Here is a 24,629-nt window from a genome sequence, read left to right as displayed (position 1 = left end):
GGACAAACCGAATACGCGCCTCGCGTTTGCCCCGCTGTCTCGCTGTCACGTGCCTATCGTACGTACCTATTAATACCTATCTGAGGCAAGTACGAATTATAAGGTAATCACTTTCTCAGGAGGTAGCGACGTATTATAAATCATCACCTCTTAAAGACTCTAGGAGGTACATAATCATACTGAAAATACATATCTCTATAGTCCATACCTTCGTATACTACACGCGTATCTTGCTAACCCCCGAATCCGCATACATAATGTAATTGTACAGACTGTATGGATATTCTTCGCTAGCATCATTATACCATAATAAGCTTGAACTGTGTTTCTAAGGCTCTCAAGCAATGCTAAATCAATATCACAAGCCCGAAATGTGCGCTGACGCAAAAGGTGCAAAAGGTATCCTTCCAAAAAGGTGTTCCATCCAGTTCCAAAATACAATACATCATCCGTCTTGAAAACGTATTTGAATGCATACCCGAAGAAAACGCCAGTCCAGAAATTGAACCGAAACCAGAGACCCAAACCCGAGCCAATAAGTAAGACTTATTCGATAATGTATACTCCGCGTCTCACGCATGTGACGACGAATGCATTTCCCAACTGCTGCTACTCTTCACACTTACGCGGCTGCTGGCGTAGGGACTGAATCCTCTCTGCTCACCTTCTCAGCTACCTCTTCCCACCATACTCCATGAGCTTCTCGATCTACAACTCCTACTTTAACAATCTCATCGACGATCTCTCGCACTTTCTCCCCAAACTCGGGTAGCCCGAGGCTTGCGAGTTTCTCCCCAGCTGTACTAGTGGCCTTGACCTTTTCGCTCGCGGAACCGGCTTGCAACCTAGCTAGGATGTGGCCTCTGATTCGTGTTAAGAGCAGCCTTAATACAGGTTCTCCAGGGTCCGTGTTGTCGCGTTTTGCATCCATGCTAGCAGCAAGTACCTTTGTTACAAGAGCTTGCAAGTGTGTCTTAGTGGCTGTTGGCATCGATCGCCCTGCTTCGAGCGCCGCCATGATGCCGTGCGTAGCCGTAGACTGAGGGAGTGGCTTCGAATCATCATCCATAGACTCAAGGACCGTCAAGATGCGGCCGGCTTCTGTCCTCCAAGGGGCTCGGACATCGCGCTTGAGCATATTCTTGCACTGAAGGAGGATGGCACCCGCTGTAACGATGCGTATCGTTTGACGGCCTATACGAGCACGACGTTTTGCATCGAGGGCGAGCGGTTCCGGCACAGTTTCATCTGATGGTGATGGTTGTGTAAATTCGTCTAATAGCATCTGCCAATAGATCTTGTCCGGAGTGAGCCGCGAACGTGGGTGATTGATGCCCTCGGGGTCACGGCGCGAGACTTCCGCATGCACTTTATTGCGCGCAGTTCGCCAAGAAGCCTCCGCGCGATGAAGCGTGATCGTGCCATCCTCCAGGTCCTCGGCAAATCTCTTTGTTTCGTATGCAGAAGCGTGCTCCACGAGACTTGGTGCTGCAACTTGTAACATGTAGTTCGCGTAATCATAAAGCATAGTATCGATAAATGAAAGGAGCGCCTCGAGGCGGTCGACAACGTGTCCTTGACTAAGTTTGTTCTCAACTAAATCTTTTACCTCGTCGTCACGAACCGGAGCGCAAAGCTTTGGGAGAAGAGACCCCATAGACGAGAAGAATCGCTCATACGAAAAGCTACCGGCTAAGAATTGCTGTTGTGAGACCTCGGTGTCGAGGATTTCGCCGATAAAAGTGTGCATAGATGAGCCAGGCTTGACTAGATGCTGAAGTCTATCTCTGATGTAGTTGGCCATTATCATGAGATAATGAAATTCTTTCTCTTCGTTCCTCGGGCCGGTTTTTAGGTCCTGAAAAAGGGGGTCCATGCGAAGCTTATGCTGCTCTTGGAAATGCTGGTACTCAATGCGATACTCCCGATTGATAGCCAACTCGTGGACAATTACTCGATTGTCCGGGAGGATCGGGGGATAAGTCGGCTGGCTTATGTTGAATTTCAACTCTTTCTCCCGGAGTGGAGAAGGAGGTGGCGTGAGCGTCTGTAATTGAGACGAAATAACATGATCGGCTGTTGCGTTGCTTCCGACCGAGTTATCATTGCTAAGATCATGTTCGGTGGCTCGTGGTTTCATGTCGCCCGCAGGTCTTTTCGCAGCCCTAGCCTTCCTTGCTTGCTTGACGGCATCAAAAATCATTTTCTTCCCTCGCTCGGCGCCGGCAAGCCTCTTTATTCGGACCATCAGCATCAGCTGGTTGTCCTTGATGCTCTGTCGGTAGGAATCAGCAACGGCTTCTTCGGTGCCATCTTTAACAGTTTCGAGTATTGCGTCAAGTTCTACGAATTGTAGGACCATGACTTCGACCAACGCATTTGAATCACGAGCCTTCCATGCTATGAATGCATTGTGGAATGTCGCATACGATTCCGGTAAAGCCGCCCGTAACGCTGGTGGAACCGTATAATTGTTCATCAAGGTCAGTCGAGAAAGTATGTTCTCGAAGGAGATCAACAAATCTCGTGCCTTGCCGACGAGATCCTGTAACTGTGGATTAGCCAGATCATCGTGAGGAATGGGTTGCCCTTGAGAAGATCCAACCTGCTCCTGTTCTCCCCTATGATCCTTATTGCTAAGGACCTGTGTAGGATGGCCTAAAATTAAGAAAGCGCTCAGGAACGTGCGAACAGCGGTCATCTCATCCACTGAACCTGGTTCGCCCTCTTGTAAGCCGCAGATGCGCAAGACTCTCGAAGTGAGCAGAAGGACCCTCTCTTGAGCAAGAAGTTCGGTTACTTGCTCAAATGAGGTATCTCTGACGCTATCAATGTTCAAGCCGAGCTCGGAAAATTGGCGTACCGCCATCCTTCTCAGTACTCCTCTCCACCACCATTGGATCTTAGACACTGCTACATCCTCGCTCATGAGCACGACATCACTCATGCTTGAGGATTCATGTTCCTCCTCCTCTGGCAAACTACTCGTGTCAGATCTCTTCGTCATTATGCTCTGGCCTCTAGAACGTTTGGCTATATGGCGACTGCGTAATTCCTCCCTCCTCTTCTCCGCCTCAGCCAATCGCTCCTCCATCTGGGACTTGAGCTTGCGCAGCTCCTGTTCCCTTTTTTCTTTCATGCTCTCAGCCACTGCTTTGGCCCGCTTTACTTCTTCGGCGCACGCAGCGACGATTTCGGCTAGGTTCTTCTCTCTAGCCTGAGCAGCAGCCAACGCACGCTCTTCCAAGTTGGAAGTCTTGTGGTGGGCTGCCTTTGCCATGGCCGCTCTCAAGCGCACCTTCTCAGCGTGCGCTGCCCTATCGGCAAGACGGGCCTTGCGATCTTCGAGGATCGAGGCACGACGCATCTGCTGGGCAATGTATTTGCTCTGCGGGCCGCCATGGTGGTTGAAGCCATGCGAAGACCGCGAATGCGCAGAGGAGATCGAATTACGACGCGACGAGGCGGCCGAGTCTTTTCGACGATTCTGACTAGGTCGATAAAATCGTGCGGCTATGTGAGGAGGCGGGGTGTATATTCTAGCGCCCTCATCATCTGTTGTCAAAGTCATGTCTAGATCAGAATCTATGGATGTCGGGTCTGGAGTGCCTATTGATTCCTCGATATTTCGAGAGGGGTCGGTCAAGTCTACGGAAGCGCGACGCATTGTGACGACGGACCGTTGGGTTAGGAGGGGCGTTATGTATAAACGCGCTTATCCGGGGTCAATAGTCAACGGTCAACGGTCAACTTTGATGCACGTAAGAAATGAGAGGGGGTGCGGCACAACAAAAATGACGAAAATTAGTTGACTGTCTGCAGCACCAGCAGGGTATGTTATGGGTCGTAATTTGTCCTTGTATAATTCGTGTAAAGCAATCGAGTCTCAATTATGCTCGTTGTCACTGTTCGTTTGGTGTGGCGTTCTCGAACCACAGGCCAACAACGAAAGTAACGCAGCTAACAGTAAAGTGGGAACGATGGGATTTTGAGATGATAGGTGGTCGCCACAAGAACCACAAGTGAAATACAAGCTTAGAAGAAAAAGAAACAAACAGAAGATGGAAGAGATATGAAGAATACAATAGTAAACGAGTCGCAACGAGGGCGAAAAATTGCAGGATTCCTACTGCAAACTTCCGAGTTGACGGAATGGGAAAAAGAAGAAGAAGTAGTGTATAATAAGTTAAAAACGCAACCAGAAGAAGAGGTTTGGCGTAAGTGCAGTAAATAACTTGGAAAACTTCGGGCTGGAACATTGGACATTGGACATTGGACATGGAACATGGAACATGGAACATCGGTACGCGGTACAATCAAAATGCAATTATGACAGATGACGAAAGGATTGCAACTGAGAGGGCCAGCCGCAGCCGGTCGTCTCAGAGGTTTCCAGTGTCCCCAGTTCCAGCTAGTCCACCCAAATGAAACGGCGAAACCTGCATGAAGTGTGTAGGTACATAAGTACGGATTACAGAGCATGTGAGTACAACATATTCGGTTAGGAGAATAGAATCTGTTGCATCTTTGACTAACCCTTCTTGTATTCTACATACCAGTTAGGTGCCTTTAGTAAGCGGGGACGCCAGTACGTTCTTTCCGTTTCCACCACTCCGCTTCCGTTTCTCATCGAAGAGTTAAAAGATCCGACATGATGGAGTATCATATCTGCACATGCATGCCTTAGGTAACCTAGATACCTACATGTAACATGAACCCCCGTGATTTTACTAGTGTTATCCCAGGTTTTGAAGGGTCGTTATCAATACTTGAATCAATGCTCGAATGCGCTAAAGATAGCATCACGCTGATCAGATATACCTACATCTAGATATCCATCTGACGTTTGCAACATCATATTAAATTATCAGGGGACTAACAAGCATGTAGCAAACACGCCTATGCTCTCCTCGTTTCGCATGTGGGCGATTTTGGTCATTATTCAATGCGCGCTACGACAGATAGCAAGGACCCAGGACCATATTAGAGCTGTAGGTCTCAGCTGAGTCTGGAATCAGCCGCATTCACCGTGTGATGTGACCCTAGCTCGTGAGGCTCAACAACAGCGCTAAGCTTTCAAGGTTCGCATGTAGGAATCGTCCATGGTCCAATGGGAGTCTACTAACGATGCCAACGATTCTAAATAACCGGCTAATGAGGAATCTTAACATGAGGTTTAGTATCAAAGATGCTCTTGATGGATCAAAAATTCAACCGGATAAGTTTAACTATATATGAATAGCTACCTAAAATATCTTATAGTATGAAAGATCCTAGACGCCACACCCTGGACTGCTATGTAATTCTATCAACGCTTTGTTTTACACATCCCTGATCAAAGCATTTTCCCGCAAGCAGTATGGCAGCAACCGCTGGATATGTCACCTGTAAGCAACCCCTTCTTTGTTCGTATATTATCCAGATCTATTTAGTGCCATAACAATAAGTATCCAGTAGAACCTACTCTTGATATGTCTTTTGACAGGCTAGTCAGAGCTTCTATATTATAAGCTACAACTACAATGGCAGCACACGGAGGCTTGGCTGGTCCAGATGAGGTCAGTTATGATCCCAGTATTTTCGAGGAAAAGTATCGAGCGCAGAATTGGAGGTTCTCTCGATACCGACAATGGGGCTACGGAGAACCTAGCCCCCAGGAATTTGCCCGAAACAGGGCGAGGTGGTTGGCACACCCATTTCCAAGAGGAGGTTCACCTCAGCTCCGAGAAGGAACCTTTCCGTCATATTATGAGAATCCTTACATTATTGAGGGAGTTAGGGAACTTAACGAACGGGCACGAACAAGACTCGAGCAGGCCAAAAACTATTTTCTCCAGCAGGGAAGATTCGATTATATAAGACACCTAGGCTATGGTGGTTTGGGACTAACTGCTCAATTCAAGTGGCGGGGTGCAGAAGTTGGGCGTGAGGACCGAGATATCGTATTGAAAATAGGCCTTAAGGGATGGATTAGTTTGGATATCCGTCAAGAAGAGGAAATGATGAGGGTAACTTATATCCACTGCTACTCACTATTACAAGCTTTATCTAACTACCTCTTAGCACACGTCTCGAGCGGCCCACACTATCCAGGCCATCGACCCCGTAGAGATAGGAATGCCTCCAAAAACAAAATTTGAATTAGCGGAGGTACCCCGATTTGATTCAAGTTCTGAGGGAGAATCCAGCGGCGATGAGAGCCCTAGTGACACACCTCCAGAGGAACCCTCTCGGAGGTGGCGAATGGAAAACGAGCCCGAACAGATGCTAGAGAAATTCAGACTACACGAAGAGAGACGGGCTAGAAGGCGCGGTGAAATCGAAACCTGGGAACATAACTTTAGGGTAGTATCTAAAGTGATAGGGCAAGGGAAAAAAGTCGATCCTGAATTTATCAGGTCGTGGCGCCTAGATTATAAGGATTTCCTCCTTCTCGAGTTTATGCAACTTGGTGATCTTGCTCACGCTATTTCTAAAATACACCGAATGTCCGCGGGGATTCCTAACCGTGTTCTTTGGTCATTCTGGAATTGTCGTATGTGAAGAGCTTGTCTTCTCCTTCTTTTGCGAATTGTTGGCTAATTAAATTATTAGTGGTTAAAGCCTGTATCGCTATGGAGTAAGGAATCCCCAGATATTTACATACGCCATAAAGCCGTCGAATTCGTCGGGTCATTTCATATAGTAGGCACATATAATACACATAGCATAAAGCTGACGCGTTATTGTAGGTATCCCCCACGGAAATTCCACCCTAGGCGCCGTGGGAGACCCCAGGATCATGCAGATGAGGCCGAGATTGATGATCTAGCAAGGAGAAAAGAACTTGGCGAAGATGTTGTCGTAGGGAAAACCTTGGGCAATGATCTTTTCGAAGAAATCCCTGTCGAGAAACGCAGATGGGCTCGCAAGAATTTGGTCCATTTCGATATTGATCCCAGCAATAGTGAGTAACGAAAGCTGTCTTATCAGTAGGTTCCGGTGACTAACGACCTCCAAGTATTCATCGCCCCTCCTGACTTCGGTGCCAGAGACGGCGAGCATGATTTAATCCCTAGATTGAAGGTATTCTATTCGTATCAGACAAGTTTTCCTGTGCTAACAAGAGTAATCGATAGCTTGCAGACTTTGGATGTGCCCGCGTTATAAAGCAAAACAAGAAGAACGTATATTACCTCGAGAGACGTCGAATGGCCAAACAAGGATACTTTGCCCCTGAACAATTCGGTGTGGAATGGGAACATCTCGCACCTACGGATCCTAATGGTTGGGAGCTTTCCGAACAACCGGTTGCTGGTAACTACTCGTCGGCGACGAACGTGTGGGGAATTGCATGGGTAACACTCCCGAGTTAAACAGCAAGAATTTGAGATAATCTAATCTAATATTTATACAGAGTATGTGGCAGCTCATCACGGGGTGCAGGGTGCCAGATGCACCTCAAAGGCAACCACCAATGACACAAAACCCGGTTGAGCCGCTCCATTATTGTCCGGTAATACTCAACGACTTCGACTTCGGAAATATTGATAGGGAACTTCGAACAACGATTGCAGCATGTATGAGACATGACCCCCAAGATCGTCCGACCCTGCTAGAGTTGTCACGCCAGGCGGGGTTCGGCACGAAAAAGATGTTTCCAGGCGAGCATGACGACGCAATCGAGGCTTGGGTATTGAGAATATTCTTTCAGCCTGAAACATCGGGTGATGACGAGTATTCGGATAGTATATATTCCGCATCGCCTGAGGGAGGGGGTGATGAGATGGACATGGATTGATAGATGGAGAAGAGACCGGGGGGTGGACGAATAGTCAAAGTTGAGTATACTTGGGTAAGACCTTCATTATATGTTGTATTTATTTATTTATTTATTATTTATTTATAGAATACTGCCATTAATAGAGAATATAAAGGACACTGATAGTGAATCTGTCCATACGCGAGCTGTAACGACAACGAGCATCATGAGGCTCTGCAAAGTAGCTACGTCAATCTACATGTATGTAAGGTATAAACTCTTATGACTGGACCTTGCAAAACTCCACCGTCTCATCATATTGGATTAGAAGCCGAGGTGCCGCTGTTCTGTTACATGACCCAACTATTCTCGTCGCACAACCACGTGTGGCAGCAGAGAAGGATATGCGACTCAGAATTATGCTATGAATGCCGCGAAGCGATGGGGGAAATGATTAGATCCCAAGGCCGGCTGTTCCTGAGTTAGTCCGCTGTGTAAGAAGCCAAAGGCTCGATGCTTTTCTTCGAGTGAAGAATTGTCAAAAGGGCACGTTGTTGAATGATTGGCCGAGAAGGGATCTTGAGGCCTGTAAGTCCACGAATAATAAGGAGGCCGAGACTCAGGCTTTTTGCCTGTAAGCTCAACGACATGGAATGTGGTTCCGTACTTGATACAGTTCTGTCTACGATCGACGCATTCGTTTAACGTGTCGTCCCCTCGAAGTTTAGAGTCCTCGGATGCTTTGCCGTAATAAGTGTAAGAAAGCCATGTGTGTAGTGTGCCTAAGAAAAAGCAAGCCACCTTGCCTTACTCTGACTGATGTGATACACAAACAACGTAAATATGCAGATAGTCATGCTGACCCCAAGGCTTCATGCGTCTTGGAAGCAACAATCTGAGGCTTCCTTAAAGGTAGTAAGCTGCTCTATACCAACGATGCAAACTTAAGACGATGCATGTCGGACGAACGACGTGGCAGCTTATGGTAAAATCAAACGTAGCATGACTCAAGAGTGCCAACCTAGCGCGAGTAGCACATGGCCCATCGTGAAGCATTATCCCTCATATCCCTCATAGAGAAGATTGTTATAGCCTGTAATAAGTGAGAGAGCAACAACGTGTGTTGGATTAGAGAATAACCGAAGTTAACGACCGACAACAGTAACAACAACACGTCAAAGCGGAAGTCTAAGCTCTATAGGATTGCCTGACTTCGACTCCTATTGAAGCGGTCAGGAGCGCCGAAACCTCGGGATCGAAGTTTTGTAGATTGCATCATCGTCCCCATCGCGATGAAGGTCTGCTTCTTGGGTGTCAAGCGGTCAGTCGATAGCATCCGGAGACTAGGCATTAATTGGACATCTCGATCTACCAAGCTTTAGTGCTACGAGTGGTTATTTTGCTGGTCCAATAGACGTGAGGCGTGATGACTCTGGTATTAAAAAGAACGATTCCTAATGTAGCGAGGTCGTATCAAGCGAAGGATGGGCTCGATAGAATCTAGGAAAATCGATTCACGGCTCTTGGGGACTTCTTGGGGACTCTTGGGGACTCTTGGGGCGCTCTTGGGGATTGGAATGCTTTGGTATGAATTTGGCCGGTTTTAATTCGGTTTGGTATATTTCGAAAGTCACTGGTTCGGTAGCACGTGGGTGTTCTAGCGTTCGGATCGTCATTGATATAAAAGGAGCCGTATTGGTTTTAATGGTTTAGTACCTATATTAAGAGGTACCTAGAGAATACTTAAAGGTGCAAGATACCGAAAGGTTTACATGGTGCTAGAACCTGTAGAACCAGGTACCTAAGGGTTAGGTACGCGATATACTACAAACAGGTAGGTACTGCTCAGGTATCGGAGGCGTTGGACGCACTACATACGTTAATTTAGGTCTTGGAATCCGGGGGACCCCTCCCTAAGGTTACCCGGCTTTGGGCATTTTTAGGGGAGGTACGGGCTGGTAGGCTATGTGGTAGGCTGGTCCCCACTTTGGCCGAAACCGCCACCAGAATTAAACTTGTAGCTTTCTAGGCTTTCTAGGCTTTCTAGGCTTTGTATCTAGGCTTGTACCTTTTCATCATAACTCAACTTTTACCACTACCTACGATCCCGAATACCACCTGCTCTGCCGCTCAATCTCCTGCGAATCATTCCTCCCACACTGCCATGGTATTCGCCAGATGTTTACCTCATGTCCAGCCCGCATCGCAAGCCCGAAAATGCCGCAACTGCCGCACCGGTGAGCCCCCAAGGTGTGGCCTCTGGGAGTCCCAATGCTGCTAATGCTGCCGCTACCACTGGGACAGCGACTGTCAGCCCATCCTCCTCTTCCGTTACTGTGACTGGTTCGCCCTCCGTATCTGACCATGCACGGCCATCTGCAAGTGTCTTGCCTGCCGTACCAGCACCAGCACCAGCACCAGCACCAGCACCAGCACCAGCATCCGTATCAGCACCCCCCGGTTCCCATGTGCCATCCGCATCCACCTTTCCCTCATCCCTCGCTGCTAACCATGTCGACCACAACAATAATAAATCACGGCCGCCCTCGGTCTCCCAGAGGTCCAATGGCCCGTCCCTACTCTCGCAAGCTCTGGCTTCTGCTCGTGGAATCCCCCCTTCGCACGCCTCCCAGACTCAGACAGACCAGCGACGTCCCGAGCAGAAGCCTGTATATTCCAATGCACCGAACCGACTTAGCCAGCCGAGAAACGTATCTGATGCACCTACTGGACACGCCATAGTCGCACCACAAGATGACTATCACGAACGGAGCGAGCATGGCTTTCTGACACCAATTAACCAACCGGGGCTTGCTGAGCCCTCCATAGCGACATCCGTACCGTTACTCTCTTCGATTACCCCTCTAGGACAAGCTGCAACACCGTCACCTATCGCCATGCCCGGAACCATAAGCTCAACTACGACGCTTATAGGGAACAGGGATTTTGATTTGGGTATTGGTAGGGGGCGCTCATTGGAACGTACAGACAGGGAAATTTATTTAAGATTGTTGAACCGCCCTAAAACGTTTTCCGATAACGTTGGGGACACTGCGTTTTCCCATGCAGTCGGTGCTACCGATATCGCACCTTCTACTGGCGATAAGCCGGAATTCATTTCTGACCCGCGGGCCCAATACAGGGCTTGGAGAGTCGACCGTACGCTCTCCATGGGCCCAGAGAAAGCCTGGTCCATTGGCACCGACGATATAATCGGCCACCAAGATGGACAGGTTGAAAAATCTATTACGGAGGTGCTAGCCGGTGTCGAGCCGACACGGAGCCGGAAAGCAAGTCACAGTCTACGCTTCTTCAAGGAGGGTCTCCCAGAAGAGAAAGGCAGGCGGAGGGAGTCAAAATCAGTAGGGCATCAGCGAGACAAGTCGTTGCTCGCCAAGGGCTTGGCCGCAGATGCGAATTATCACAAATGCTCCGATGATAATAATGCCTTTCAGTCGCCAGTACCCTCGCCCCAATCTATTGAAGGCGACCAGTCTCCTTCTCATGTATCGAGTGTGCAGTCTTTTCCTTGGGGTATCTCAGACGCCAAGCCTGTGCCTTGTGAAACTACCGAACTCGATTACTTTGGCCTGCAATTACCGCCGAAGCACATTGCCGACTCTGCCAGAGCATCTTCCCGAGAGCCTCTTACTGCAAAACAGCGGACTTACAGTGTACACAACGGCTCTGCTATCATACCCGATGAGGGCGTTGGAGATATTCATCGCGAATCAAGTGACACGACGGAAGTTGGAGATGCAGCCGAAGAGGGCGACGAGTCATCCGAAGAAAAGATATCTTCGGCTGTGTTTCTACCGCATCAGGGCCTGACCCAGAGTCCGGAAAACAGGGATGTTATCCAGAAGGATTTCAAGATCTCGCAGCCTATCTCTCGCAAAACCCACGGTGAGGATTTTCACCCTTGGTTGGTAAAAGCAGATGAGCCTGAAGCTGAAGATGGGACGAGGGCTGATGGACCGGACGGTGGTAATGTCAACCGTAATAATGAGCCAGCCTCTCATGTTCAAGACTTCCCGCGAATAGATGATGAATGTGCTATCGAGGATGAGATCGAGTCCCCCCAAAAATCTCGTGATATATCTACTAGACCATCTCGACCGCCCTCCCAGTATTTCGAGGACATGGTGCAAGATCATCAAAATGAACCAAAATTACCCCTTGATGCAATTGAACTTATACCTTATAAGCATCAGGTCGGTGGTCATACAACTATCTGGAGATTTTCCAAGAGAGCTGTGTGCAAGCAATTAAACAACCGAGAGAACGAGTTTTATGAGAAAATTGAGCGATATCATCGTGATCTTCTGCCCTTCCTGCCCAGGTGTGTTATTGCCACTTCTGTTGCCCTCGCCCTATATCCACCACGGCTTTTACGGGGCAGACCGCAAGCTTGTTGGGAGAAGCTAACGTTTCTTTAGGTATATTGGTGTTCTTAATGTCACCTTTCAGAAACAACCACGGCGAAAGTCGACGGTCAAAAAAGATGACAACCATGCACCAGAAAAGAAAACGGGCGAGCAAGATGAGCAGCCAAACGGGCATAAGGGAACGGCTAGCCTAGGGGTCCTGCAGGGATTTGACGCATCGGATAGAGAAGATCTGCGCCATCATCGCAGGATTGTCAGCCAATCCCTCCAATCGTCACAGAACCCGATACCAACAGTCACTTTCGTTGATAACCGTCACATTCTGCCTCGAAGTTTACTCCGACCTGCAATATCTGCAGCTAGCGACGACGGTCGCCCAAAGAGCGCTTCCGCCGCCGTAGGCCAGCAATATTTGCGTGATAAAAATCTCCAAATGGGGATATTACCGAACCGGCCATCTCTGGAGGATCGGCATGCTCACAGCTGGGGTGCTACGACTGTTAATAAGAGATTACGAAATGAAGTCTTTAACGATGCTTTTTTGAAGCAGCCTATCGCAATACATAAACACCGGAGACCGGCGTCCCAGCAGCGGTCGATCCCTCGTCGCTCAATACAGCAAGTCGAGCGGCCGATGACTGCCGAGGGTGCTCTACCTAGTCGAGACAAGACTAATAGCCAAGCTCGACATTCTCACGAAGCAAATCCGCCAAAGCCTCTTCCGCACCTTGTACAGACTCGAAGTGATGCTAGCGCCGACTTGGTTTGTTCGGGAGTTGAAGGTATGGACCATATGAAAGATGTTACAGGAACCAGTGCTCCAGAACCTGAAATTTTGTCAGAAAAGTTTCCTCAAAGGCGGAAGCGGCGCAACTCAGGAAGCAAACTTAGGCGGAAGCCTGAGGACGTCACAGACCCGCGTGGGCATCTTAAGTACTTCGAAGACCCAGACGAAGTTGAATATAGGAGGGATAGCGAACCTCAGGCAGAATTGCGGAATCATGTACATAAAACAAATGGGCGCAAGCACGAAGTCGACACTATCGAGAATGGAAATGGAGATGGCTCTGTATTTCAGTCAAATCTTTCATCAGATGCACCTTTAGCTCTTCCGAGCCCAACGATGGAACTTAAGAAAATCCCACGGCCTATCAACCCCAAAGAAGCGCAGACGCAGCGCGACTCGAGGGTAGAATATTTCTTACTATTGGAGGACCTTACTGCTGGTATGAAACGGCCCTGCATCATGGATTTGAAGATGGGTACTCGGCAGTATGGTGTAGATGCCAACCCAAAGAAGCGTGAGTCGCAGCAGCGTAAATGCGCCAACACGACATCCAGAGAGCTGGGCGTTAGGGTTTGTGGACTACAGGCTTGGGACGCCAAATCCCAGACTTACGTCTTCAAAGACAAATACTACGGACGTAGTCTCAAGGCGGGTGCAGAGTTTCAAAATGCTCTAACTATGTTCCTCTACGACGGCGTAGATTATAGCAGCGTCCTGAAACATATTCCAGCAATCCTACAGAAACTAAACCAACTTGAGATGACCATCCGTAGGCTGCGTGGTTATCGGTTCTACGCAGCTAGCTTACTAATGTTTTATGATGCCGACAACTCGGACGAGGGCTACGATACGGGTGCTGACGAGTCCACTACCGACTTCCCAACAGACACCGAAGATGTGTGGGATACTAGAAAACGTCGGATCAACAAGAAGGAGATCGACTTCAAGATGGCCGACTTTGCCAACAGCGTCACGGCTGGAGACCTGGCCGAAAACAAACCATGCCCACCAAAGCACCCAAACGAACCAGACCGGGGATTTCTCCGTGGTCTTGAAACTCTTAGAAAATACTTCTTAAAGATACAGAAAGACGTACGCAACGAGTTGGGATTAGCCACGCCACGTAGGCAAAGCGAAGTCGGAGACGAAATTGAAAGGGACGACTATGAGGAGGACTCCGTTAGCGAGTGAGAATGTGGATTATCGAGCAATGCTGCATGCAACCCGCTAGGGGGGCACATCAACAACTTAGCGATCATATACTTCGCTTCTCTGTTTATAGTTTTCGGATGGATTTCCTAGAATGGCGCACCGGTGTGCTAGGTCATCGGTCCGCAAACTGGCGCCTTTTTTTTTTTTGGTCGGGCTAAGTATAGTCATGATGTTTTTATTTTATTTTATTTTTATTTTTACCTCTTTTTTGTTACTTTTACTTTTTAACATACCCGCATGTTTGAGGCGTCTTGCGATACGAGAAAAGCAACGGAGACAAAGCCGGAGGGAGGGGTTTGATAGTGGCTAATTTTCCACCAGCCTTGAATGATAGCAAGAACAAGGCTGTCAGTTGGTTGATGGGGTCTCGGGAGAGTTGATATCAGAATGAGAATGAGATAAAGCTGGCTTACGCTACCCACGATGTTATTTGTTTTATGTAGCTGCTGGTTTGTGTTTAGAGGGTTTGGTATGGTATGGTATGGTATGGTATTAAGAGTAGTAGATAAAATAAATAATGAGTTTATGACTTAGTCCTTTGTGTTTGTGTCTTGTATATTTTTCACGACTCCTTCATGGCTTCTTCATGCAGATTGTCTATTTTTGAATAGATGTCTGCTGTATCAACTCGACTATAAATGAGAATATGCATGTACTTCTCTATCACATGAAATGACATATTGACCAATGCAAGTGACTGTCATTGCGGGGACGGCAGGTGGGTAAATAGTGGGGTATTACATACATACGTAACCTGGTAGGGCTGAGGTAGGTACTGGGGGTCGGCGGCAGGAAGGAATGTCAAGCTCCGACCCTTAAAAATCGACAAAGTCCCAGAGCCGCAACTTTCCCTCAACTTCACCCGATGGTGTCAACAAACATCATCCGACATGACGGAAAAGACAAGGGCGGCTAAGACTATCGTCTTCCTCCACCCTGACCTGGGGATTGGCGGCGCGGAGAGATTAGTTGTTGATGCGGCGGTTGGATTGCAGAATCGAGGGCATAAGGTGGTTATTTTTACTAGTCATTGCGATCCGAAACATTGCTTTGATGAGGCGAGAGATGGTATGTTTGTTTGAGGAGATGCTTATATACTCTCTCTCCACGCACGGTATTGAAGTCGAGGAGAGGAGAATGAGAAATAGAATGAAATCTAACAGTCCACCCCCCCAAAAATAGGAACCCTCGACGTCCGCGTCCGCGGCAACACCATCGTCCCGCCGTCCATCCTCTCGCGCTTCAGCATCCTATGCTCCATCCTGCGACAACTCCACCTCATCATCCAGATCTTCCTCTCCTCCGAGCTGCACTCCCTCTCCCCCGACGCCTTCTTCGTCGACCAGCTCAGCGCCGGCGTCCCCCTCCTGCAACTCGTGTACCCGCGCGCCCGCGTCCTCTTCTACTGCCACTTCCCCGACCTGCTGCTGGCGCAGGGCCGGCGGCGCTGGTGGAAGCGCGCGTACCGCGTGCCGTTCGACGCGTGGGAGCAGTGGAGCATGAGCTTTGCCGACGCGGTCGCTGTCAACTCCGCGTTTACGAAGGGCGTCGTGGGAAGGACTTGGCCGGCGTTGGTGGAGGGGGGCATGGAGTTGCAGGTTGTGTATCCGTGTGTTGATACCAAGGAGAAAGATATGCGGGAACATGGGAAGCCCCTGTGGAACGGCAAGAAATTCCTTCTTAGTATAAACCGCTTCGAGCGCAAGAAGGATATCGCGCTTGCTATACGCGCTTTCGCTGGCTTGTCCCCGCAAGCCCGTAAAGATGTGCGGTTGGTTGTGGCGGGAGGGTATGATCCGCGTGTTGCGGAGAACGTGGGCTACCATAAGGAACTTGTTGAGCTATCTGAGTCTCTCGGGTTGCGCTGCATGACGGCCAAGACGCACGTTACCGCCCTCGAGATCCCCGACGACGTAGAAGTCTTGTTCCTACACTCAGTGCCGAATCTGCTGAAAGCAGCGCTACTTGCTTCAGCTCGTCTACTCGTGTACACCCCCGCGAACGAACACTTCGGCATCGTGCCCCTAGAAGCCATGCTCGCAGGCGTCCCAGTTCTAGCCGCCGACACAGGCGGGCCGACCGAGACCGTTGTCGAGGGCGTGACAGGGTGGCTCAGATCGCCTGCCGACGTGGCGTCGTGGACCGAGGTCATGGACAAAGTGCTCAATCACCTATCTCCCAGCGAACTCGCCGCTTTATCAAAGGCGGGCATTTCCCGGGTAAAAGAGAATTTCGGCGAAGCGCACATGGCGAAACGGCTAGACGACATCGTGGCACAAATGCTGGCCGCACCTCGGAAATGGTCGTGGAGGCCGACAGCAGCGGCGCTTGGGCTGGGGGCCGTGGGTGTTTTGGGGGCTGTGTTGGCGGTTGCGGGGAGGGCTGTTGTGGTATCATCGTCGTCCTAGCGGGTTGGATGGACATTCTATAGGTCGAATAGGTAGTCGAAGAAACAGAAGAGATGGTTAGATGTCATAGCTTGACGGACGGGCTTGGAAAGCCTATGCTGCGAGTGAATTTAATGGATACCCACCCCTATACGTACCTATCCACCTAGCTTTTTATGTCTGGTGTCTATCGAGTTGACTTTTCATAGTATATGATCTCTAGAGTAATTGATATTCTATAGAGAGGGCTTTTGACATAGTCGGATTCAGAATCTATACAAAACATCATTCGATTCTCGGTCAGTCTCTATCTTAGACTGTTTGAGTAAATTAGTATATGTCGCGTGCCTAACATCCTATAACCTTAGTTTCTATACAAGTTACTACCTGAAGAGTATAGTCTGGTTTGAGGTTTGTGGCTATACATTAGAATGACTCACTGTTACTTTGTCCATGATCCGAGCCCTTTCGAATCGAAGTCCGAGTATAAACTCATTAATTAGCCGGGCCACCCGAAGGTCGAACCTGTAAATCTTCAATCTTCCTATACCACATACAATTCTGATCAACACATAGCTATTCCTTTCTATCCATCCATCTATATATACTAATCTATGTCCGAATATACACTTACACATCGGGACACACCTATTATTTATAGCTACGTTATCACTTGCCCACCTTTAAGGATCACTACAACAACTAACAAATCACAGAGACGACGCACATTTAAAAAGCCAAGATGTCAATTCATCGAAGAGGATTCAGCATATATACTTCCACTCCAGCGACTACAGCACATCGATACAGACAGGCTCGCACATCGCGGGAACTCATATATGTACAACAAGCTAACAAGTGATTTTCTCAGAAAAGTAAAAAAAAGGGCTGTCTGCCTTCGTGATGCTCCCTATGCTATACGCGCTCTCTCTCACGACCAGCCTACCGATCCGATGAACAAGCCAGCTTCCTATTCCTCCCTCGTTCCCTCCTCCGCCGACAAAACATGTGCCATCCATTCCCTCCGGTGGACGTCAGATCGTCACATTGCATTAAAAAAAAAACAAAGTCCCGCCTACGTCAGATGGTCGTGTGATGATAAGATGAAGAATCGAATGCGGACCGAAGACGAAAAAATTTCAGCAAACAACCAACATGCTCTAGTCTAATCTTAATATTTTTGGTAACGAACACCTAGTAGGAGATAGACGAGCGGTCTGCACGACATGAAAAGATGCCGACTTCCTCTGAGCGACAACTAGGTAAGCCCGAGCATCGAACTATACCCTGCTAATATGCCACGCTGCAATAAGCATTGGCATGTCCGCATAGCCAAAAACCTTGGAATTCGTCGAAAGAAAAAGGAACAGGTTGGCAGCCTTCAACGGTTCTTGTTCGGGTCTCCAGTATCTGTGGGACGAAGGACTCCGGTTCCTCCCTGTTCGGGCTGGATCCTACCTACTTCTATATCTTCGCGGTTGGGTAACAGCGCCAGCTCTCGTGAATATGGGTACTCCTACCTCCCATACCTATCGGGCGCAGGTGGTGGGCGGTCGTATAGACTATGTCTATCCTGAGGTCTCAACGACTGCTGCAGCATTGACTGTTGTTGTTGTTGCTGCTCGCGCAACTGCGCTTCGCGGATGTCTTGAGCTGAAGGCTGTGGATAACCTCTATTGTCGTAGGCGTTTACAGGTGTATAACTCCTCGGGGGACCAGGATCGCGAGGATCTCGCCCGGGCACCGGTGTATTTGCATAGCGGGGGTATGCCGCCGGTGCTTGCGGGGGAGGTGGTTCAGGGGCACGTGAAGCAGGTGCATATTGCTGTAGGGGAGGTTGCATCCTATGCGGCGGGTAGACGTCTCGAACATCACGCAGAGCCATGGGATCATGACCTCTCGGCGGTGGCGGAGCAGAAGCCCAAGAAGGTTGCGGTGGAACGGAACTGCTAGGCGGAGGCGGTTTTGGCGTAGGAGCATGTTGTGCAGCCCATGCCGACTGGGTTGGCGGGGGTTGCGTGGACTTTGGTGGTTGGGGAGGGTGTGATACCCAAGTTGGCTGCGGCTGCGGCGGCGGCTGCTGTTGCTGTTGCAGCGGGTGGCCTTGATGTGTTCCGGGCCAGCCCATATCTCGACCCATATCTCGACCCATATCTCGACCCATATCCCGACCCATATCCCGACCCATATCCCGACCCATATCCCGACTGGACTGTGACTCGTGGCCTCTGGGAGCAGGATGACCTCCGTATTGAGGTGGGGGAGATGCTATATTAGGCGGCTGAACTTGCGCACCATATTGGTACGATGGTTGTGGTTGGTACTGCATTTGAGGCGGCTGATTCGGAGGTGGATAGTGATGTGTGTTCTGGGGCGAATTTGTCGCTGGAGGCTGGTGCCCAGTGGGAAAAGATCGCGGTCGGCCACCATAATACTCTCGCTCCGCTGCCGTATCTAACGGCATATGTCGGGGAGCATTTAAGGACTGCGCTTGAGGCGACGCGGATGCATATGGCTTGAGAGGGGGCATTGCGGACGGTGCTGGTGGCGGATTCCGACCGTATCCGTAACTCTGCTCTGATTCTCTCCGAACATGAGACGGCGGCGGCGGAGGAGGAGGAGGGCGCGATAGACTGGATTGAGGTGGAGGTGTTGAGGACGGCTTCGCGGCTGCAGGTACCTCGGTCACCCGTTTGGGGGGAGGCGGAGGCGGGTCGTCATTTAGAAGTGCCATCAAGCTAGATGTCTTACGCTCTGGTGGGCGGGTGGGCGCAGAGACAACAGCAGACGGCGTAGGTTGCGCTGGCGGAGCGCTGAACGGCTCCGTCCCACTGCTAGCCCCAGATGTCGGCCGTGAAAGGTTTGGCATAGGACGAGAGCGTGGAGATGGAATACCCTCGCCTGATAATGCTCGGCCGTGATGCTGAAGAATGGTGGCAAAAGGCGCCTGTGGGGCCGGCGCTGGTGCTGGCGCTACGGCACGAGGAGGGTCTGGAGGACGAGACATGGATACGCTATCCGGACGAGATGATGCCATTCGAATACTTTGGTGGGCCTGGGAAGCATACGGGTCATATTGGTGGATAAGGTCCGGTTCCTGCTTCACACGCAGGTGTTGGCGATCCTGGTGACGAGGCTGTTCCTTTGGAATTTTATGTTCAACCTTAGGCCGTTCCGACTGAGGCTCGATAAGGGACGTAGGCAAAGGATGCCTCCCCATAGGAGGTTCGGGTGCCGCCGGAGGCCCTTGCTGGGCCGTCTTCTGAATTAATGGAACGCGAGGAGTCTGCTGAGGCGGCATTTCCCGTTCTCTTTCGGCGAATGAAAAAGGTGCCCTCATAGGCCGAGGAGACATGGTCTGCGTTACTGGCTGAGCTAGAGGCTGGGATCCAGGCGGGGTAGCGCCGTGGCTCTGAGCCATCGAAGGCTGAGGCGGCACGAACGATGCCTGCAAGAGCGTGGGCTGCGGTTGGGCTGCGATTGGAACGTTGAAACGACCTGTCGTCGGCTGTGGAGGTTGAGGATGCTCGACTTTTGCACCAGGACTATCTTCCATGACCGCATCAGCGGCCGCGAGTGGTCGATTGCTAGACGTTTCGTAGCGCTTCTTGACACCAGAGCTAGGTGCTGGAGGCGCGGGCCTCTTCTCTCCTCGCTGTTTCTTAGCATCCGCCTCCTTAACGATGTCTTGCCAATCGTTAGTGTCTTTCTTTCGAGTATAAAAGTTTTTTACCTGTCGGAGTTAGTAATGGTACCAAGTCAGATATTGATTGGGAGCTCACCATGACTGGAGTCTTGGTCCGCATGTGCGTGGCAATAGCTGCCCAATCGCTTCCGAAGGAACGAAGCAACTGGGGGAAATCAGTCGCTTCAGGTACGCTCCAGTAACTAGATGCCTGCGTGCCGGTTCTACGATCGGATACTGTAGGAGTGCCAAGGTCAAGCATAGCAACTGAGGGTTGTTGCGGCGGCTCGGGGCGCAAAGGCGGAGGACCCATCGCGTCCATCGACATCGAGACTGGTGGTGGAGGCGGAGGAGGAATACCCCTTTCGGGACTGAGTATCGGCTGCGCGTGTGGGAATGGCGCGGGAATGGTAACCGGTGGAACGGCCGTAGTGCTTGGAGCCAACTCGTACTGAGTTGGAACCCTACCTGCTTCGTTCGGTACTTGCTGAGAGGTCCATTCCGGACCATGAACCCGAGAGCTGGATCGCGAGCGGTTACCTTTAACCACCGCAGGCGGAGCTGCTGCAAGTGTCTGGTTGACCCGGGGTTGTTTCGCTTCTCTGTCCTTAGCAGCCCGGCGCCCTCTAGGCTTGCGTTCTGGCTTCTCGGAGCTTCCGTCTCCCTTAGAGCCAGCCCCTCTGCGTCCAGGAGTACCGACCGGTGTTCCTTCGCCGTCCGTGGCCGGTGTGGCCTCTGAGTTAAAAGTAGGAGCGGCCGCACGCCTAGGTCTGCGCCGCTCGCCATTTTCGCCCGTCTCCTGGTTTTCTTCGTTCTCGTTATCACCATTACCAAGTTCGGAGACCAGTGCACTAGACCGTTGTTTGCCGCGTCCGCCCTTCTTACGCTGCCTCGGACGCTTCTTCAACTTCTCCTTTAGGTTGAGTTCATTCTTCTCCTTCTTGAGGTAATAGAACTGGATACTAGTTCCAAAGTCCCTATTCGCTAACGGGTCAGAGACGCGACCCCACTGCTTAGGAAACTCAAGATAAGCCTTTTCGAATATTGCGGTTTCTTCCTCGGTGAAATTATCCACAGGGGGTAAAGTTTGCCAAGCTGCTACGATTTTCTCGGGTTGAATAAACCCAGTCACATCTCGGTAGAAATCGTTCTCTCGCTCTGTAGGTGCCTGATACTGACGAGGCAATACTGCTTCCTTCTCAGTCCTGTATCTTTCTCTTTCTGCCTGCATTTGCCGTTCCCTTTTTTCATCCTCTACGCGTCGCGACTCCTCCAAGATTCGTTCCAGATCACGTTCTGATGCGTATCTGCTACGCCTTGTCCCTTCAGGCTTCGACTCGTGGAAACCAGGCTTGTGGCCATTGGTCTCCACTCCAGTGATGCAAGTAAACTTCTCCCGGCTCTTAACAGCAACAGGATCATTAGACATGGTGAATCGTAGATAGTTGTTGTAGTTTACGTCGTAGATCGACTTCATCCGCGTCTCCTCTACGAACCGGTGCTGTGCTTGGTCTCTTAGCCTTTCCAAGATGAATGAATCGAGGCTTGACTGCTGAGCGTCCATCGACTTTAGAAAAGCCGCGTCCTTAAACCACGGTTTCTCATCAAAGTAGGGTAGACTCTCAATTGGAGGAGTTGCCATATGCTCACGGACAATCTCGATCGTCTGAAGGTCGACATCCTCGATATCCGTTTCGTCTTCGTCCTCCCCTGGAGATGGCGTGCTAGAGCCCCTTTTGCTGATTTCTTGCGATTGTATATGAACTTCCTCGAACGGCGGTTCAATAGATTGCTTATGAGGAACTGATAGTTGAGTTCGGAGCGGGGCCTGTAATTCAGAATCGACCTGGGCGACGTCTGATACATCTTCCATAGGTACATCTCCATCGTCATTCCTTGGTCTGTGTTCGTCGAGGGACGCCTCCTGAGTCGTGGGTACATCGATATCGTGCTCGATAGATGGCTGAGGAAGCTCTGCGCTTGGAGCTGCAATCGCTGGGGTCGGTTCTTCCACTGCCGGCTGAGGCGTCTTCTCCTTAACAACTTCCTTAGCATCACTAACATCCTTAGTATCTTCGACCACCGGAGCCTTCTCAACCTGGGGTTCTGGTTCCGCAGATATTTTACCAGGCGGAGAAACATCATCCGGAACACGGCCAACCATCTCTCCTAAGCTTTCAGGTTCGTTCAGAATTTTCGTAATAGCCTCGAGTGACACCACCGCATGTCGCATTATAGCGGTCATTGGTATAGATTCCTCAATCCCCTCAAGCCGCTTTAACTTCGCTTCTACTTCAGCCATTTGCGATTCAATGACATCGCCAAACTCCTCATCGTCTGACTCCGACGACTGATCTAAAATGGGCAACTTCACTTCCTTCTGAGGTAAGGAAACGTGTCTCAAGGAGACCTTGAGGATAGGCTTTCGCTCTGGTTTTGGCTTTGCCACGTCTGTCACCGGTATGGCCTTCAGTTCCACAGTGGGCGCCTCTTCCACAGAGCGACCGCTCTCGTCTATCTCGCCGTCTTCATTCTTGCCTCTGCTACCAGGTCGCTCCTGAGACGGACGTTCTCGGTCTAAAGACGACCTATCAGACCGAGGTGGCTGGTCATGTCTAACAGCCGCCTCACCTAGGTCGGCGGTATGGGAGTCATGAACATGTTTGTCTACCGAGGCCGGCTGTGGGTCTGCTTTTGCATCGCCACTGGGCGGTCGTTGGTCATTATCCACCGGTTGATCCGAATGCGTTCCGTCCGGACGGAATCCGGCAGGTCGCGGTTGAGCTAAACTCTGAGATCTACTTAGCTTCGGCGACTCAGGGACCCGATTCTTAATATTAGGGTTGATCCATTGCTTGCTCGAGGGTCCCGGCCGTGTTTGGGAGCGTGGACCAGAAGGAATAGTAGTAGGGCTCATTTCCAGGAAGGACGATCTAGATGGACCGATAGGTGGTAGTCTTGAATCTGTATTAGGCACAGGGCCAGGCGCTGTTGGTCGCTCTTCTTTGAGTGCTCTTGGTCCTGTTGGCGGCGCCTTGCCCGTGGCCGGTCCGACCTCAGTCGTTGATGCAGTTCTGTTAGGTACCGATCCAAAGGATGGCGCGGCTGGAGCGACTGGAGGGGGCGAAACGTCTTTTGGCGGTAATGGGGGCGGCTCGTGCGATGCTCTCTCGAGTTTGGGCCGAACCTCGCGGTCTCGTACATCGCGGTCATCTCGATGATCACGTGGGCGCAAGTCGGGATCGAGATATCTATTATCGCGATCGCGGTCGTCTCGATCTCGGTATCGTCCCTCTTGAGAACGCGACCTAAAAGCCGGGCCGTATCTATCACGATCGTCGTAAAACCCCCGTCCGCGGCCTCTATCCCAGTCGCCACGACCTCTCCCGCGACCCCGATTACTGTATCCACCGCGATAGGACGAAGGCCCAAAAGGAGGATCAGATGAAGATGATCCAGCCGAAAGTGGTCCGTCCCTCGATCCACGTCGAGCGCGCTCCGCATCGACGCCTAGTGGAGCATCTCTTAAGTCTCTCGAATCCCGAAAATCCCTGCCGGGGGGCGATCGTCCACGGGGTGATGGTCGCCGTCCTCTGAAGCTGTCTCGATCACGATCCCGCCAATCACCGCGATCACGTTCTCGGCTGCGTTCATCACGGTAAGAGTTGTCTCTCCGATCTCTGAAATCAATATCTCTATCCCTCCCGCGGTCCCGGCTATCATCTCGCCAACCTCTACCCCTTCCGCGACCTCTACCGCGGAAATCTCCAGAGTATCCCCCTCCGCGAGGCCCGCTAGGCGCATCGAGTAAGGCTTTCGGGCCCCGAGGGGGGTCTCTTGATAGGGGGGCATCGCGAAAATTATCCCGGTTGGTCTGAAACGCAGAGGTATTCACTCGAGATTCGGCAGAAGAGCGTCGCGGTCCGCCGTCACTATACAATGATCTCCGATCTGGCGAGCGATCTCGAGACCTAGAGCGGCGCGAATCGCCATCATACCGCGATCCATTATAGCGGGAAGCCCTACGCGAAGGAATTAGATAATTATCGGAAAATTCGGAGGTCGCCATAGGTTTAGGACAACCTCCCCCATCACTCTTAGGTCTATAACGAAATTGCATAACATTTTAAACATGTTGTAATCTTGCGGCACCTCTACCGTATTTTTCGTGCCGTGTAAAGCAGAAGTGGTAGATTCTTAGTATTTAGTGCGAGATGAGTGCTTAACGGAATTTTCTTAACGGAATTTGTGTCGATATCGAATATTCGACGGGTCGCTGGAGAGAGAAATTCGACTTACATGTCTGGCACGAGGCAGAACAGGCCCGCCTTTAAGTAGTCTATGAACTTGTCATAGAGTCATAGGCTGGAAATGGGCTCGGATGATCATGAGAGCTTAGCAAGCACGGGATTTCAATACGGTTGGAGTT

At 50.5% G+C, this 24,629-nt stretch overlaps 6 protein-coding genes across 6 annotated transcripts; 3 read left to right on the top strand and 3 right to left on the bottom strand.

The window, feature by feature from the left end:
* Window positions 1-29: 29 nt before the first annotated feature.
* Window positions 30-4,336, bottom strand: F4817DRAFT_353619 (T-complex protein 11-domain-containing protein). The gene has a single exon (XM_049305394.1). It carries the CDS (start codon window positions 3,665-3,667, stop codon window positions 623-625), a length of 3,045 nt encoding a protein of 1,014 aa, XP_049153924.1. The 5' UTR covers window positions 3,668-4,336; the 3' UTR covers window positions 30-622.
* Window positions 3,733-4,336, bottom strand: F4817DRAFT_308875 (uncharacterized protein). Its single transcript, XM_049299897.1, has one exon. It carries the CDS (start codon window positions 4,299-4,301, stop codon window positions 3,903-3,905), a length of 399 nt encoding a protein of 132 aa, XP_049153925.1. The 5' UTR covers window positions 4,302-4,336; the 3' UTR covers window positions 3,733-3,902.
* A 1,186-nt stretch (window positions 4,337-5,522) lies between these two features.
* On the top strand, window positions 5,523-7,780 carry F4817DRAFT_321049 (kinase-like protein; the record flags this gene model as incomplete). Its single annotated transcript, XM_049301243.1, has 7 exons — window positions 5,523-6,008; window positions 6,064-6,535; window positions 6,595-6,619; window positions 6,732-6,946; window positions 7,001-7,065; window positions 7,119-7,337; window positions 7,397-7,780. The coding sequence occupies 7 exons, from the start codon at window positions 5,523-5,525 to the stop codon at window positions 7,778-7,780; spliced, it is 1,866 nt and encodes a 621-aa protein (XP_049153923.1).
* A 1,942-nt stretch (window positions 7,781-9,722) lies between these two features.
* F4817DRAFT_353609 (SAICAR synthase-like protein) lies at window positions 9,723-14,727 on the top strand (the record flags this gene model as incomplete). Its single annotated transcript, XM_049305393.1, has 2 exons — window positions 9,723-12,083; window positions 12,181-14,727. Coding segments are annotated over exons 1-2 (4,073 nt in total), but the record flags the coding sequence as incomplete, so codon positions are not given.
* A 115-nt stretch (window positions 14,728-14,842) lies between these two features.
* Window positions 14,843-16,815, top strand: F4817DRAFT_353608 (glycosyltransferase family 4 protein). The gene is made up of 2 exons (XM_049305392.1): window positions 14,843-15,196; window positions 15,311-16,815. The coding sequence occupies exons 1-2, from the start codon at window positions 15,019-15,021 to the stop codon at window positions 16,534-16,536; spliced, it is 1,404 nt and encodes a 467-aa protein (XP_049153921.1). The 5' UTR covers window positions 14,843-15,018; the 3' UTR covers window positions 16,537-16,815.
* Window positions 16,816-18,031: 1,216 nt separating this feature from the next.
* On the bottom strand, window positions 18,032-24,269 carry F4817DRAFT_321046 (uncharacterized protein; the record flags this gene model as incomplete). Its single annotated transcript, XM_049301242.1, has 2 exons — window positions 18,032-20,248; window positions 20,298-24,269. The coding sequence occupies 2 exons, from the start codon at window positions 24,267-24,269 to the stop codon at window positions 18,032-18,034; spliced, it is 6,189 nt and encodes a 2,062-aa protein (XP_049153920.1).
* Window positions 24,270-24,629: the final 360 nt, after the last annotated feature.

This window comes from Daldinia loculata (genome assembly GCF_022478755.1).
Source record: "Daldinia loculata strain CBS 113971 unplaced genomic scaffold F4817scaffold_96, whole genome shotgun sequence".
Lineage (NCBI taxonomy): Eukaryota > Fungi > Ascomycota > Sordariomycetes > Xylariales > Hypoxylaceae > Daldinia > Daldinia loculata.
This window is presented reverse-complemented; position numbering and strand designations above follow the sequence as displayed.